The sequence below is a fragment of the Chanos chanos genome, chromosome 2 (genome assembly GCF_902362185.1).
Source record: "Chanos chanos chromosome 2, fChaCha1.1, whole genome shotgun sequence".
Taxonomy (NCBI): Eukaryota; Metazoa; Chordata; class Actinopteri; order Gonorynchiformes; family Chanidae; genus Chanos; species Chanos chanos.
This window is the reverse complement of record NC_044496.1, coordinates 1,487,501-1,503,101: the sequence shown is the minus strand read 5'-3', so window position 1 is coordinate 1,503,101 and position 15,601 is coordinate 1,487,501. Positions and strand designations below refer to the sequence as shown.

At 43.8% G+C, this 15,601-nt stretch overlaps 1 protein-coding gene across 1 annotated transcript; it reads right to left on the bottom strand.

Annotated features, from left to right (window-relative positions):
- Positions 1-4,442: 4,442 nt before the first annotated feature.
- Positions 4,443-15,225, bottom strand: ptpn5 (protein tyrosine phosphatase non-receptor type 5). Its single transcript, XM_030766250.1, has 12 exons — positions 15,043-15,225; positions 14,705-14,818; positions 14,381-14,458; positions 14,027-14,265; positions 13,655-13,841; positions 13,215-13,299; positions 12,954-13,033; positions 9,682-9,819; positions 8,909-9,019; positions 7,635-7,795; positions 4,635-4,748; positions 4,443-4,536 (listed from the first exon to the last, which is right to left on the bottom strand). Exons 1-12 carry the CDS (start codon positions 15,223-15,225, stop codon positions 4,443-4,445), a joined length of 1,584 nt encoding a protein of 527 aa, XP_030622110.1.
- Positions 15,226-15,601: the final 376 nt, after the last annotated feature.

Sequence of the window (15,601 nt, the reverse complement as noted above, 5' to 3'; positions counted from 1 at the left end):
TTTCATTATCAGGAAAAAAAGAGATCAGTACAGTTAAAACCAATTTAAACATTTCCTTTTAAACAGTGCTGACTTAGCCTTTTATTACCATTACATTCTCCTGGATGGTAAATGACGCATCAGAAATACAGGGGGAAAAAACGGTTTGTTGACAATTTGTCACATTCAAGGGCTTGTTCCTTTGGGGTGATCCAAAGAGCGTGCCGGGCATGCGTAACCGGTCTGAACCTCAGACCGGCTTCTCAGAGAACACCTGAACTCTGTAATATGGATGTTTAATTCAGGTTTACCAGTGGTGACTCCCACTCTGACCACACAGATGGCCCAGACAGATGGAACCTCATAGGAGGGAGTGGGGAATGATGGGAAGGGTGTGGGCAGTAGCCAGAATCAGACTGAGAGAAACACACACTAACGGAAGGACGGGAGAGATACTGTACGTCATTTTGCCCACCCTGGAAGATACGACTTATCCTATGCCAGCCATCTGTGGGCATCTCGAACACTCTTACCCGCTAGCCTGTGCGCTACTCACACCGACGGGGCCTACAGTTCCTGATGCTCACGGAAATGTTCCCGTCTGACGAGAAGCGAGATTACCGGATGAAAACTGTGAAGGGAGACGAAAACAAATGATTCTGCACTTTTATTATTTGTGCAGAGTGGTGTTGAGAGAAGTCACCCCAAACCTTAAAGAAAAGAACTACAAGCAATGTCATGTGTGCTAAACAATGGTGGGAAAAAAAAACCCACACACAAACACTTAAATTCTTGTCTGGGCTACTGAGTCGTACTGAAGGGCAAGACAGCAGCAGGTCAACGCTTCACAACTGCAGCGGTCCCATCGCCCTGTGGACCTAAGACTTTACACAACCTCATTAATGAACACTAGCGTGACACAGAACTGGCTTCCCACAAAAGCAAACAGGAACGTTGTCTGGTCTGGGAGTCAACGCGCTTAAACAAAGTTGGGTGACAGTTAAATGGTTTTCATCCAAAATACTTCAGAAAGTTTTGCACGACTTACACATTCTATCGACACAGAGGAGTCAGGTCTGAAGTAGTAATGTTGTTTGTTCATGTAATAATAAGTAGAAAACTCAAATAGAATTTTTTTTTGAGGATGGATTAGTTATGGGGGACAATGCTCTCTGCCCACAAAGACTAAATTCAGAATAATAACCAAACTCTTTGAGAGACATGGTTGACTCAGTTAATCGCCATGTTGCTATGGTCTGCAAAGCTAAACCCTTTTTAAAAGTTAAACCCTCAGTGACCCAGGAAACAGGGCTAGCCTTCAGTAAGGGCCTGACTGAGTCTTTTCAGCGGAGCGAGCTAAACCCTCTCGTTCTCTGGTCTCAGAGCTCCGTTAAAGTGTGCACATCCTCATGGACGCGTGTTTCTTTATATTTACAAAAAAGTAAAGAAAAAAACAACAAACGTTATTGTCCTCGATCATTTTGCCGCGCAGTGGACTTTTACTGATAATCTCTGATCAGACTTGTGATTGATCAGTCAGTTTAATAGACACTAATAAAGGCTGCACTGACATTAAGAAAACTAGAAGCTGTTTTTTTCGCTGTCTAACTGAGAATCACTGACTTTGACCAAATGGTTGACTAAACTGACTAAAAGGCTTTTAAGCCTGAAACTGCTGAAGGCATGAGCCTAAAATCACAAAATTTTGTTTTTTTGGTGAAAATCTGATGAGATCTGATGGGGTAGTGGAACAGCCTTTGGCAGTATGGTGAAGCAGTTCAGTCCATGAGAGGAAAACTCTATTCACTAGAGTACTATAAAAGACTAATGCTTCCAGAACAATTAGCCAGGCAGTACCACTTAAAAATACAGGGATTTTTTCTCATTCATCAAAAAGGAGGGATGCTATCCACAAAATGCAAATTGACCCAAATGCATCCCCCTGGTCAACCTGCCATTCCCCTATATACTCTATAGAGTAGTGTCAGTGACCATTGAGCTATCCCCCCTGTTAAAAAATAACAAATCACGTATTCTCTCTCTCTCTCTCTCTATATATATATAGTAAATACTGTAAATATGTATAAAAAGCGTCATTGACGCCAAAATCATTCTGTATGGCAAATGATGTAAAACTTTGTCTGACCTGACAATAAAGCAAAGTTCAATAAAAAACAAAGCATGGTTAAATCAATGCCAATCAAGTCCAATTCCATTCATTAGGCCAGGCCATTGCTCTCTTCCTTAAACTGTTATTCAATCTTCCCGCCCACGCCGGACATCAGTGCATGTCATTACAGGTTAACAGTGTAAATGTACAGGATCAGAGTAAGTGGAACAGGATGCGGGGCAGGGCTGGAGCACGCAGGAAAAACTCTTCACCCTTACAGATATGACTGTCTGTGACAACACTGAACACTGCACTGCCTAGCAGGCCACGCCCCTCGCAGGCCACACCCCTCGCCCATACAGCCGTCCTCAGTTGGTCTGCGCCGACCACACTGTCACTCATGCCCAAGACTATATACAAGGGGAAAGGTGCACAAACACACTGGGTGCATATGGACCATCAAACATACACACACTCACACACACACTCTCTCTCACACACACTCACACACACACACACGTTCATTCATTTTTCCAGAGACACAGATCCACACTTGATTTAAAAAAAAAAAAAAAGATCAGTTACATGGGCATGCAGACCGAAAACAAATCTGAGCAAAGCAGTCAAACCATCGAGAGAGCTGCCGACTAGAGCAAGACGCACCTGCCTGTTTCTCTACACACACACCTAAAGAACTAAACGGATAACAGGCCCGGATTCCAACCCATTAATTCAGTAGTACGAAAAGAGAAAAACAATAAAACAAAATAAATTAAAGATAAAAATAATTGATTAACAATCCATCAAGCCCAAAGATGCCCGTTTACCCACAGATCACCTCACTGCTGCAGATATCACAGTTTGATACAAGCAGAACAAACAGGCTGCTATTTACACGTTTAACAGTAGATTTGATGTACAGTGTTTCGGCATTTTCATCACATAAAAATTTCGAGGTGCAGCATCGTGTATTATCATGAGTTCAGTTGATTAAAAAAAAAAAAGGTTTTGAACGAGGGCGACGAGAGAGGAGTGGAACACGGAGGTGAACGGACGGACGCTCACGTCCCGACGCTGCTCCTCGTCGCCTACACCAGGATCTGTTTCACCTCTTAAAGTCTTTACAAGATCTTAAAAACAAACAAACGATTACAGGCTAGACACACAAAACTCATTCAAGATTAGCTCGTAGGTGCAACCTTTGCTAACACTGGACAGAATCAACAGACATTAAGTAAGGCCATATTTTTTTCCATGAAGAACATGTGCTAGTGGAAACTACTCCTTGAGTCTCACCACACTGCAGGCTGCCATTGTCTTATAATGGTTATAGCTTAGAGCCCACCTATGGGAGTACTGGTGTGGTTGCTCACAGAGAGAGAGAGAGAGAGAGAGAGAGAGAGAGAGAAAGAGTGAGAGAGAGAGAGAGAGAGAGAGAGAGAGAGAGAGAGAGGGAGAGAGACATTCAACAGTATAACACTGTGATACTGTGGACAAGCCGATTCCACATGTCATAGATCATTTCTTTAAAACTAACACTGGTCTTTTAGCCATTCTCCTCTTTTTTTCACATGAATAAAACTCTAACATGTGCATGTGCACACACACGCGCACACACAGACACACGCACACACACACACACAGACAAATGTTCTTTCACAGATAAACAAATAAAACACGATCACACACTCAAACTCACACATAAAAACATGTCATGGGATATTTATAAATTAGCAAACTATTCCCACTGTGTTCAGAATGAGTGTTGTCCAGCTGTGAAATACTGTCCTCATGCTGTAGATGTGTCCAGTGCTGTACAGCTTTTGTCTGTGCTTTGGAGTTTGTTTAGAGGATCAGCAAACTGCTCTGTCCCCTGTTGGCATGGGCTCTTACGCAGGAAAATAATGGCTAGAAAATCACTGGTGAACACCGTCTGTTCTTAACGTTGGCATTCTGGACCCCGTCTGTGGTTACAAGCTCAGATCTCTCCTCGTTACCATGGTAGTGTGTCTGTGATCATATCTGTGTGGAGATGAATAGTCCTGTAAACACGAAGACTTGAAGAGCTGATGATCCAACATCTCACCATTCACATTTTGTGTTTTGCTTTGTTTTTTGTTTTTTTGTGCTTCAGATAGTCGGTCCTCATGAGGAAGTGGCTGCTGGTAGGCCATTAGTGATGGAGCTTTCCTGTGTTTGGTCACAGTTTCGCAACACACTGAGCACGCTCAGTGCAGAGCACAGGTCGATGTCCGATGAGATCTAGTCTATAAACACCAGGAGTGAGACGTGGCTGAGCAGATCTGCTGTGATGTATGTTGTAAAAACAGTGGACTACTGCTTGTAAGGATGTCTACTCTTCAGTAGCACGGAACAGCTGTTTCTCATACAGACTCAGGACGTGGTGAACGAACTGATACTGCTCTGCAGTCTGGATCATCCCACCTCTACAAGAAAGAAAAAAAAAACAAAAACAAAATTGGATTATCCCGTTATAGAAAATGAAAACCCAACACCACAGCTGTACAGACGCTAAAGTTCTCACCGGTCCAGACGCAGCTGGCAAGTGGTCTTCAGGATGTCCACCACACCTTCAGTCCTCAGCTGCTGGCACAGGATGGTGGTGGCGATGAAGCAGCCAGTTCGACCAATCCCCGCACTGCCCAGACAGACAGAAACAGCCAGAACATTGTGATAAATATCAGTGACACATTTGAACGTTTTTATTGACATCTTCCGTAAACTGAAAGCTCAGTGAATCGGGGCTTCACCACCCGAAATCAGAGGGGTTGGTGGTTTGACTTTGACTCCCAGGCAGGAAATGTGAGGATGTTAACTCAGGACCTGAGGCCCCCCCCCCCTGGATCTCTGCCCTCCCCCGGGCTGCACTGGTTGTGGTCTGGAGGAAAGGAGTTAACCTAAGATTTCTCCAGGATGGCCTCCTGGCCAGATACTCTGTGCAGAACCACGTGTACATTTCCTTTGAGGAAATGTATAAGCAGATCAACCGTACAGCATCCTTCCACTCATGATGCGCCACTGTGTGTTTAATGTATGTGTAGCCCAGTGGGGAAAAAAAACAAACATAACTTGTACATTGGTATACAAATAGTTAAAATTAGTAGCATGTGTAAATTCATTAATCTTCTTGTTGTACTTTCTTCTGATTAGACAAGCTTAATTTGATACGTGTTAACTATACACCTATATGATTGGCTGATGTTCTCGAGAGGCGGCACGTGCGGGTCCCTAACTGTACGTTCACACTGAGAGCGGCGAGAGCGTCAAGAGTCGCCCAAACCTCCCTGCCGACGACGCTGTTGAACACTGTGGACGCTCTGCAGTTGATGAAATAGGCGGGTACAAGTTCCTTCGGAAAGCTTGGTTATGCAAATGTTTTTAAAGGGGCTATAAAGCAAACAAACAGGTCGAGCGCTATCTTTGTGCTGACTGACCACCAGTAGGCTATAAGTTAACCTTATGAGATATTTTAAATGTGAAGGTGCGAAATCGACCGATGACAGAAATAAATAAACAATGCTAATTACATATTTCGTAACAAAATTAACTAATGAAAAACACTACTTAAAAGCTTTTTATTGTTGTGTGTCTTTTGTGTTAATGATAGGCTAGGTCAAATTCCAGCATGGAGTTTATAGGACACGTTTACTAGCCTTGGTCTTTAATTAACACTAACGTTTGTGCATAACCTACATTACAGTACAACATGGGGAAACCCACCACCGATATAATCAGTTTCTCCTCCATTTTGCTTAGGACCAAAAGTTTTGTGGGAACAATAGTTTATACTGTCGTGTTCTCTACAATTCTCTAGAGCGGAGCACTTCCAAGTTTCTATTGGTTGCCGCCCAACCGCGTCATATCTCATTACCATAAAGCTAACCGAACTTCAACTGTATTTTGACGCCCAAACCACCCTCGCCGCGACGCCCTTTGCCGCGACGCTCTTCGCCGCTTAAAGACGCTGGCTCTCATTGAAAATGAATGACTTCCGGTCACTTTGACGCTCTCGCCGCGCTCAGTGTGAACGTACTGTAAGGGAGAGTCGAGAAGCTGGTCTGAGGTGATTTTTCTTGTGTCCAAAAGTAGTTCATTTAACGATTTTGTAGACTAATATGTACGTTTTCTAGATGATTATCAACGCGATAATCACGAGGCAGATTTATACGGTTTGTTTTTTTTTTTTACTGTGGTAAATAGCTTGAAGAATCTTCGTATTGAGTTGACAAGTGTTTTCACAAGTGCACTAAGCTGATGCATTAGCCAAGTTAGTATTGGTTCACTGACGAGGTGAACTTTTAGTTGTTTTATGGATATATGGATAGTACTGGCTCCAATTTCACCGTCTCTGATATGGAAACGAAAGGAGTTAACCAAAGAGCGTTTTGGGCTACCCGCTACACGTTCCGAGTCCCTCTAGCATCGCTTGACTAGAGGGACTAGCGGAAACAAGCTAATAACGGAAACACCGCGACATCTTGGCTCGAGGACAGACGCGAACACCTGCGAAAGAGCACTAGAGATCATCAGGTACCATCCTATATTCCTATATTTTGTTTTACTGCTCGTTTAAGATCGAAGCTTCCGTTTGTCTGGGTAACAACTCCTTCAAGTTTCGACACGGCCTGTAAGGTTTGATTTAACTGGTTTTGTTACCGGCTGTTGTTGCGTTAGAGAGACAGAGAAAGAGAGAGAGAGAGAGCGCGCTTGTATGTGGGCCAAAATAGTGCGGTCTGTATGTGTGTGAATTGAAGTGCCCTATTTCAGTTGATGTTTTGAGAATATTTAAAAAATTTTTTTTAAAACTGTGTGTGAAATTGGGGTCAGAGACATAACAAAGCACTAATTTATATTTTGTTTTAATACTTGTTCAGTAAATAGATGGGAATTATTATTTCTAAATCTGATACCAGTGTCATTTATGTTTATCCTTCGTGCAAAGAGAGGTTTATGTTTATGGCAAGAATTTAGTTCCTGTATTGTGTTAAAATTCTTCCTTTGACAAAAAAAAAAAGTTCTGGTTTGCCTGTACTGATTAATATCATATGTACAGATACATCAAGTAGGCCCAAGATAATCAACTTTGAGAGTATTTGAGCAACAGAGAAAAGGATTCAGGGTTTGATTTAACCAGAGGCTGTGCTCATACTATGCACATAAGGGAGTAGGAGTGCTACACATGCATACATTGATAACTCCATATAAACACTGGTATTTAAAAGTCTGCTCAGAAGTGTGTAATATAGGGTGGCCCTCATTTTACTTCTTATCCCTTCATTAAAAATGACTTTGATAACACATGGGCTTAGTTATTGAATAGCTGTTTGAGCCGGTGAACCTGCCTGCCTGCGCGGGACAGATTCCCAGCTCCTCTGTCTGCTCTCATTTCTCACCTAACCTGTTTGGAATTGTCCCTGACTGGCTCTCATGTTTGGGCCTGAAATCTGGAAATCTCTTTTGCCAAGGTTTGTGTCCTGTATAACCTGGAACATTAACAAAGCCAAACTGGACAAATGTACGGTACCTGCAGTGGACAATGACAGGCCCACTGTTGGGCGGAGCCTGTTGCCGTGCCTCCTCCACTTCCTGGACCAGCTCCAAAAGGGGAGGGGCTTTATCTGGGGTCTTCTGATCTGGCCATGAGGTGTACCAGTACTGTCTGAGGTTGCGTTCTTCACCATCACGCTGCGCGTGCGCGCGCACACACACACACACACACATACAGGCATTGTGAGATGACAGTCATCTTAAATGGCCTATTGGACATATTCAACCCCCCCCCCCCCCCCAAAGATTGCAAGGATTTACCAATGAAAGTTTTTTGAAAGAGCTAGTTGTTAATCTAGCCCTGTCACAATTATTCAACCCCCATATATGAGGGGTTGAATAATTGTGTGCTGTTAATAATTATATGCTGTTATGAGGCGTTTTGTTATATTTTCATTAACCTCGATTCACATCACTATAATGTATTTTGACGTGAGGGGGTTGAATATTTCGGAGTGCAACTGTTAGTGGGTATGGTGAACAGTGGACTAGTTTACATATTTACACAAAACGCTCCCTAAACCCAACTCCGCTCCACAAGGACAAGCATTCACACAAGCATTTACAGCCCATACTGCTATGACTAAAGGCACACACACACGCACACACAAACACAGGCACACACACACACACACACACACGCACGCAGACACACACGCACACACACGCGCGCGCGCGCGCACACACACACACACACACACACACACACACACACACTGACGCGCACACACACACACACACAGGGACGGATGGAGCGTTCCCCTCCTGTCTGTTTTCCTCACTGCACTAAAACTAGCCATTCTCCCAGGCAAAGCACAGAGTTATTTTCCAGGGTTATTTTCATCAGCCACAATTTCTTCATTTACGTCTAACACTGTGCAGCTACGGATATTAGTTGCCATGACAACTGGGCATCCTGTAAATGCTTGATTGGGATGACACAGAGAACGGAATAAAAAGCAACAAAGGGTGAATATGTGCAGTGTCTCCATGCCAATTACAGATAATGGTCAGAAGAGCATTTCTCAGTCTCTGTCCCTTACTGGTGCATGAACATACACACACACATACACTCTCTCTCTCTTACTTTACCTCTCTCTCTCAGACACACACACACACTCACTCACTCGCACACACTCTCTCTGTCCTCCCTCTATCTTTCTCTCTCTCACACACACACACACACAAGCATTCTCTCTATTTCTCTCTCTCACTCTCAGTCACACAGAAAACACAAACACAAACACACACCTTTATGGTAAAAATTCTCAGGCTGTAGTCGTCGGCCTGAATGACCTGGTTGACGGTGATCTCGATGCCCTCACAGGTCATGGTGTCCTCCGGCCAGTACTCTGTGCATTTCTGTAAACCACACACACACACACACACACACACACACACACAACCATCTAAGAGCCAAGCCAACACACACTCTACACATTTACACTGTGAGTGTATGACTGCCACCAGTTCACTGCTCTGAAAATACATGGTTATATATTTTCTCACATGGAACCTCCTCATTGCTCGTTCATTAAAACACAGAGTGTGTTAACTTTGTAAAAGTCCGAGGATTATGTAAACATCTGAGCGTCTCTGGGCCTGGGAATCCCAAACATCCTGTTTCTTTTCACATAAAAAAAAACAAAACAATGGATGTTTTTCAGCAGTTTACCGAAACCCTAACGCAGCTGTGGACTGCTCTAAACTAGAGCTATATCAATAAAACTTTACTGTAAAATCATTTTACTGATTTGGCCATAGAAAAAAAACAGATTACAAACATGTGAACAAGTGATGTGAACAAATGAATCATATGGAGAATGTAGTGTAACCTGTGCCTCTCCTAGAAGGCCTTCCCAGCTCTTCCTGTACCTGCCATGTATTTCACAAGTGTTTAACATTCATTTTTCAGTCTACCCCATGCATTACCTTCATATGTCTGCTCTATAATATGGCTGGACTTGATTTTTTTTTAAGCGTGTCTCATTAATATGGTTAAACATACGTGAATAATGCCAAACCTCATTCTTCTCCTCGATGTTGGTGATCATGACGATGATGGGCGAATTCTCCTGCCACACCATCCTCCAGAAATCATTAACCGTGTTCACGGTTGGACCCTGTGTGGCGATATAAGCCTTCTCCTCACCACCATAACCCTGCAAAGACAGCACAGAGACAGTCAACCACACCACAACCCTGCACAGAGACAGTGTACCGCACTATAACCCTGCACAGAGACAGTGTACCACACTATAACCCCACACAGAGACAGTGTACCACACTATAACCCCACACAGAGACAGTGTACCATACTATAACCCCGCACAGAGACAGTCTACCACACTATAACCCTGCACAGTGACAGTGTACCACACTATAACCCCGCACAGAGACAGTGTACCACACTATAACCCCGCACAGAGACAGTGTACTACACTATAACCCTGCACAGAGACAGTGTACCGCACTATAACTCTGCAGAGAGACAGTGTACCGCACTATAACTCCGCACAGAGACAGTGTACCATACTAGAACCCTGCACAGAGACAGTGTACCACACTATAACCCCGCACAGAGACAGTGTACCGCACTATAACCCTGCACAGAGACAGTGTACCGCACTATAACCCTGCACAGAGACAGTGTACCATACTATAACCCCGCACAGAGACAGTGTACCACACTATAACCCCGCACAGAGACAGTGTACCGCACTATAACCCTGCACAGAGACAGTGTACCACACTATAACCCCGCACAGAGACAGTGTACCATACTATAACCCCGCACAGAGACAGTGTACCACACTATAACCCCGCACAGAGACAGTGTACCATACTATAACCCCGCACAGAGACAGTGTACCATACTATAACCCCGCACAGAGACAGTGTACCATACTATAACCCCGCACAGAGACAGTGTACCACACTATAACCCCGCACAGAGACAGTGTACCATACTATAACCCCGCACAGAGACAGTGTACCATACTATAACCCTGCACAGAGACAGTGTACCACACTATAACCCTGCACAGAGACAGTGTACCACACTATAACCCCGCACAGAGACAGTGTACCATACTAGAACCCCGCACAGAGACAGTGTACCGCACTATAACCCCGCACAGAGACAGTGTACCATACTATAACCCTGCACAGAGACAGTGTACCACACTATAACCCCGCACAGAGACAGTGTACCATACTATAACCCCGCACAGAGACAGTGTACCATACTATAACCCCGCACAGAGACAGTGTACCACACTATAACCCCGCACAGAGACAGTGTACCATACTATAACCCCGCACAGAGACAGTGTACCACACTATAACCCTGCACAGAGACAGTGTACCACACTATAACCCCGCACAGAGACAGTGTACCATACTATAACCCCGCACAGAGACAGTGTACCACACTATAACCCCGCACAGAGACAGTGTACCACACTATAACCCCGCACAGAGACAGTGTACCATACTATAACCCCGCACAGAGACAGCCCATCACTCTCCCCCCTCCTGCTTGTTTTAATCACTCTATTTTATCTTATTTGGATTTGTGAGAAGGGCTGGTTTGTGTGCTGCGTGGTAGACCACAAGTTTACACCGTGAACCATTCAAAAATAGAAACAATTACATTTTATTTTTACACTGATGTGATGAGGTTAATTCACTCTAATGCACTGTTTTTGATTCTGTTTTATTAAACACTGTAAGCAAAAAGCTTTTTTGTCATTATCATAGCCAACCGGCTGTTAAAGCACCATGATGCCCCAGATCACAGAGCCAACTTCAAACTCAGTATTACCTTAACAACCATGCCTCATGTAAATAACAACCATTATAATAATACTAATAATAATACTAATAATAGTAATAACAACCATATGAAGAAGAGGAAGAAGAAGAAGAATGATGATGTAAAGAGAAACCAGATGTTGTTCTGTGTTTCTGAACGTGGAGTAGAGTAGCCAGATTCCACAGTGAGTGAATTTCGCATTTATTTCAGTGGAGGAAGCCTCTTCTGACGTCATCTTCCAGTTGGCTGCTAATTAAGAATTTTTTTTTTTTTTTTAAATGATTAATTTTAAGATTTATAAAGTAGTTAGTTATATCATGGCATCTTTGTTCTCCACTGTTATAATCATGAGTGCATGTTCTGTGGGGGATTTAGTATATCACAAGTTCACTGTTTGGGCTGGATTACAGGAACCTTAACACAAAACATAGGTGTGGCTGTGGTTTTAGAAGGAATACTCTCTGTAAGAGCAAACCTGAACATTATTAGCAACAACTTTATTAACTGCGTTGAGGACTATCAACTTTAATATTAACCTCGTGGTGAACTGTGAAACGTTAGCACTGAGAGTGTGAGAAACATGAGGATATGGTGTTTTCTTTAGAGTATAAGAAACATGGGGATATGGCGTTTTCTTTAGAGTGTGAGAAACATCAGGATATGGCGTTTTCTTTAGAGTATAAGAAACATGAGGATATGGCGTTTTCTTTAGAGTATAAGAAACATGAGGAAATGGTGTTTTCTTTAGAGTGTGAGAAACATGAGGATATCATGTTTTCTATGGAGTTTTGTCTCAGAGAAAACGTGATGTTGAGAACTGAAGCAGGGTCTCATTTAATTTATTTACCTTATTCAGTACTCTGAACCTTAAGACATACTTCAATAAGGATATGCCAGTATGTTCCCATTTATAGTTTGTGTGTTTATTCTGCATCACATGGGCAGTAATGATTTTTTAGACCTAGACTTCATACTCCTCAACCATTCATTCATTCATTCATTCATTTGCAGAAATACTGCAAAACTAAGTAACCGCGGCCTGTGTCTTGGTCACACTGGATGTGACTTACAACCTTTACAGTTTGGATGGAAAGCTCCTCTTAAATACTTAGATGGCAAATCTGTAAAAAAAAAAACCATGTTGGCTCGCATTTACAAACCTCAGATTTCAAACTATTTGTCCTCTCAGTTCTGTCTTTTGTTCTTCTATTCCTACAACCACTCCCTTCTGTGCTGAGAGGCAGAAAAAATTCACACCAAAAGTGAGAAGTTTTTTTTTTCCTTTCTTTCTTTTTTTTTTTTTTTGTCTTTAACAGTTCTCCAACCCTGAACATCCCTTTTTGACTTGTGTTGCTCTGACTTGTGTTGCGTGATTGCTCACTGAAGAGAGCAGGGGACCATACTGTTTGACATTTGGCCTCTCACTGAAATCAATAGGCTTCAGACACAGGGCCGTGCTAGAAACGAATAGATAATCACCCTCAAGTAGTTGGCATTGATGTAGGTGCTGAGAAAATCGTCTTCATCTGCGGCTTTTAGGCACACTCTGCTGTGGGCATCTGAAACACAGAGACGGCACTGTTTACAGATCGCAGCTCAAATTTCCCATCGCTCACTCTCTCACAGTCAGCCCCCCACTTCACCTATCTGCTTACGCTCCGTTTTCACGCCACCCTCGGCACCACTGATCTGAAAACTGATCAGGATATTTTGAAAGTGCTCGTAGGCAGGAATTCTCACTTGGAAGGATGGTTTTGTATCGATTCTTCCTCACGACACCGGGAATGTTGTACTCCTTTGGATCCACAAAGTTCATTGGTGTCTCCTGTTCAGAAAATGTGAAATGATGAAATGTAATAGCGTGTAGCAGAAGACACTGTAAAAACAGATGGCCAAGTTTTACAACAGGTTTTCCATAGCAACTCAGATTTGCAATTAACGAAACAATTTAGAATGAAGATAAAATGGAAAGAAAAAAAAACTCTGCCACCCAAGAGGTTAGATTCAGATAAAGTTTCTCTCATTGGACCCGGACACAATCAGAGTCAAGTCTCTTTTGACTGTCAGAGAGTAAAGGCTTTGAAACTTGTGTGCAGTCATTCACAAGACGTTGCCAGCGATACTACTTCAGATACTACTATATCTCTGCTTGTAAAGATACTGGTTACTGGAGGACTCACGTAGAACTCTGCCTGTAGGACAGCGTCATCCAGGGCTCTGGTGTGAAGTTCAGCGGGCGTGAGCACGTTGGAGGCCTTCTGGAGGTATTCCTGCGTGGACTGCTCGCGGGGCGAGAGCAGCGCCCCGTACGGCTCTGTGGTACCGGGGGTGCACATGTCCAGTGTCAGAGACACGTTGGAGCCCCTCCTGAAGAAATAAATAAAAAAACAAACCTGAGATAGCAGAGGAGCTTAAGGATCTTTAGAGGGCAAAACCACAACCTTAAGGTTCTGTGAAAAGCAGACAATGATAAAATCTGGTCTTTTATTACCACTGTTCACACCAATGAAAATCACTAGACTGGAGCCTGAGGATTGTATCTATAGCCTCACCTCTCCTGAAGCCCGACCGGTTTGACGGTGAGAGTGGCCGGGTCGGCTTCGGCCTTCATGTCCATGAAACAGTCAAACACGGGTGTCTCCGGCACCGGGTCCAGGTCGTAAAAGTCCTCCTGCTTGGCGTCTGTCCACTCAGAGTAGGTAAAAGATGGCTGTCGGCTTATGGACTGACGCCGGTCGTCAGTGAAGGCAGACGCGTGGCCAGGCACGAGCGTTCTCATGCAGAACAGGGCCTGGACCAGGGGAGAGAGAAACGGGATTGGAACGGAGAGACAGAATGAAAGGGTGAGGTGTGAACATGATGACCATACTGGTTGACGCCGAATGTTCAGCGCTTTAACCGCTTACCCCTGTGCCGAGAATGACCACTCCCAGAAACAGGGTCGCAAGCAGGGGACACAAACTCTCCACCCTCAAAATCTCCAACTGTAAGTGTAACACACAGGCACGACAAATTTACATACAAAAGCTTGAACGGAAAATGCATATTTCTGTATTTAATTCATTGAAATATAAAACATTTCACTTCAAATGAATAGAAATGAAGACTACTTTGACACATAACTGTAAAACTGTCTTTCCCTCGAGTTTTTATTTGTGTATCATGGACTCTGTGGTAGCAGATAAAGTCTTTAGGATGTAGTTACTGAAAGAAGATGGAGTAACCGTCACCTGTCCTTCTGTGGCCTCGGCTGAGGAGAAGAACAGGTACTGAAGGAGATCCAGCACCTTATGGGCTGCTGGAAAAGCCCTGTATCCATTCAGAATGTACAGAATCCACACACCCTGCAACACCAAACACGTGCACATAACATCGGCGGTTTAATCACCTGTCCAAGAACAATTAAGCCCTCACAGAAGAGACACCCCCCCCAGACACCTACCGTGACCTGATACACCCCCCCCCCCCCCCCCCCCCCCCGACACCTACCGTGACCTGATACACCCCCCCCCCCCCCAGACACCTACCGTGACCTGATACACCCCCCCCCCCCCCCCCAGACACCTACCGTGACCTGAGAGAAAGTGTAGAGACAGAGAAACGCTCCGGCTGTGAGGCTGGCTCTCCATATCCTTCTCCACAGCGGCTCGGTGCCCTCCGGGAGTGCATCCTGGGAAGGCTGAGGATCCGCGCCCTGCTCTTTGTGGGAGTCGTCTGCCACAGGGGGCTCGGTCACGCTGCTCTGCGTCATCTTCCCAAAGACTGAGAGAGAGAGAGAGAGAGAGAGAGAGAGAGAGAGAGAGGAAGAACAAAAGAGGAACCAAAAAAAACCCCCCAAAAAATAAAAGTGAAATGGAGATTATTCCTGGAACTAGAGGTGTATCAGTATGATGGTATTAAACGGTGATACTAATTTTATAGACAGCTATTACATTAATTAAAAAGCGATTCATGACACGGGTACTGAGCAACACTGAAGCGTATAAAAAAATCCCTCATGATTCATTTCAGCCCAAACTACGAGTCGTGAACTGTCGCTTCTTTTATCTCTAATGTAATAATAAGTAGACGCTTTTTCTTAGTATGTGTAGAGCACATAACATGATTTCAAAATATATAATTTTTTA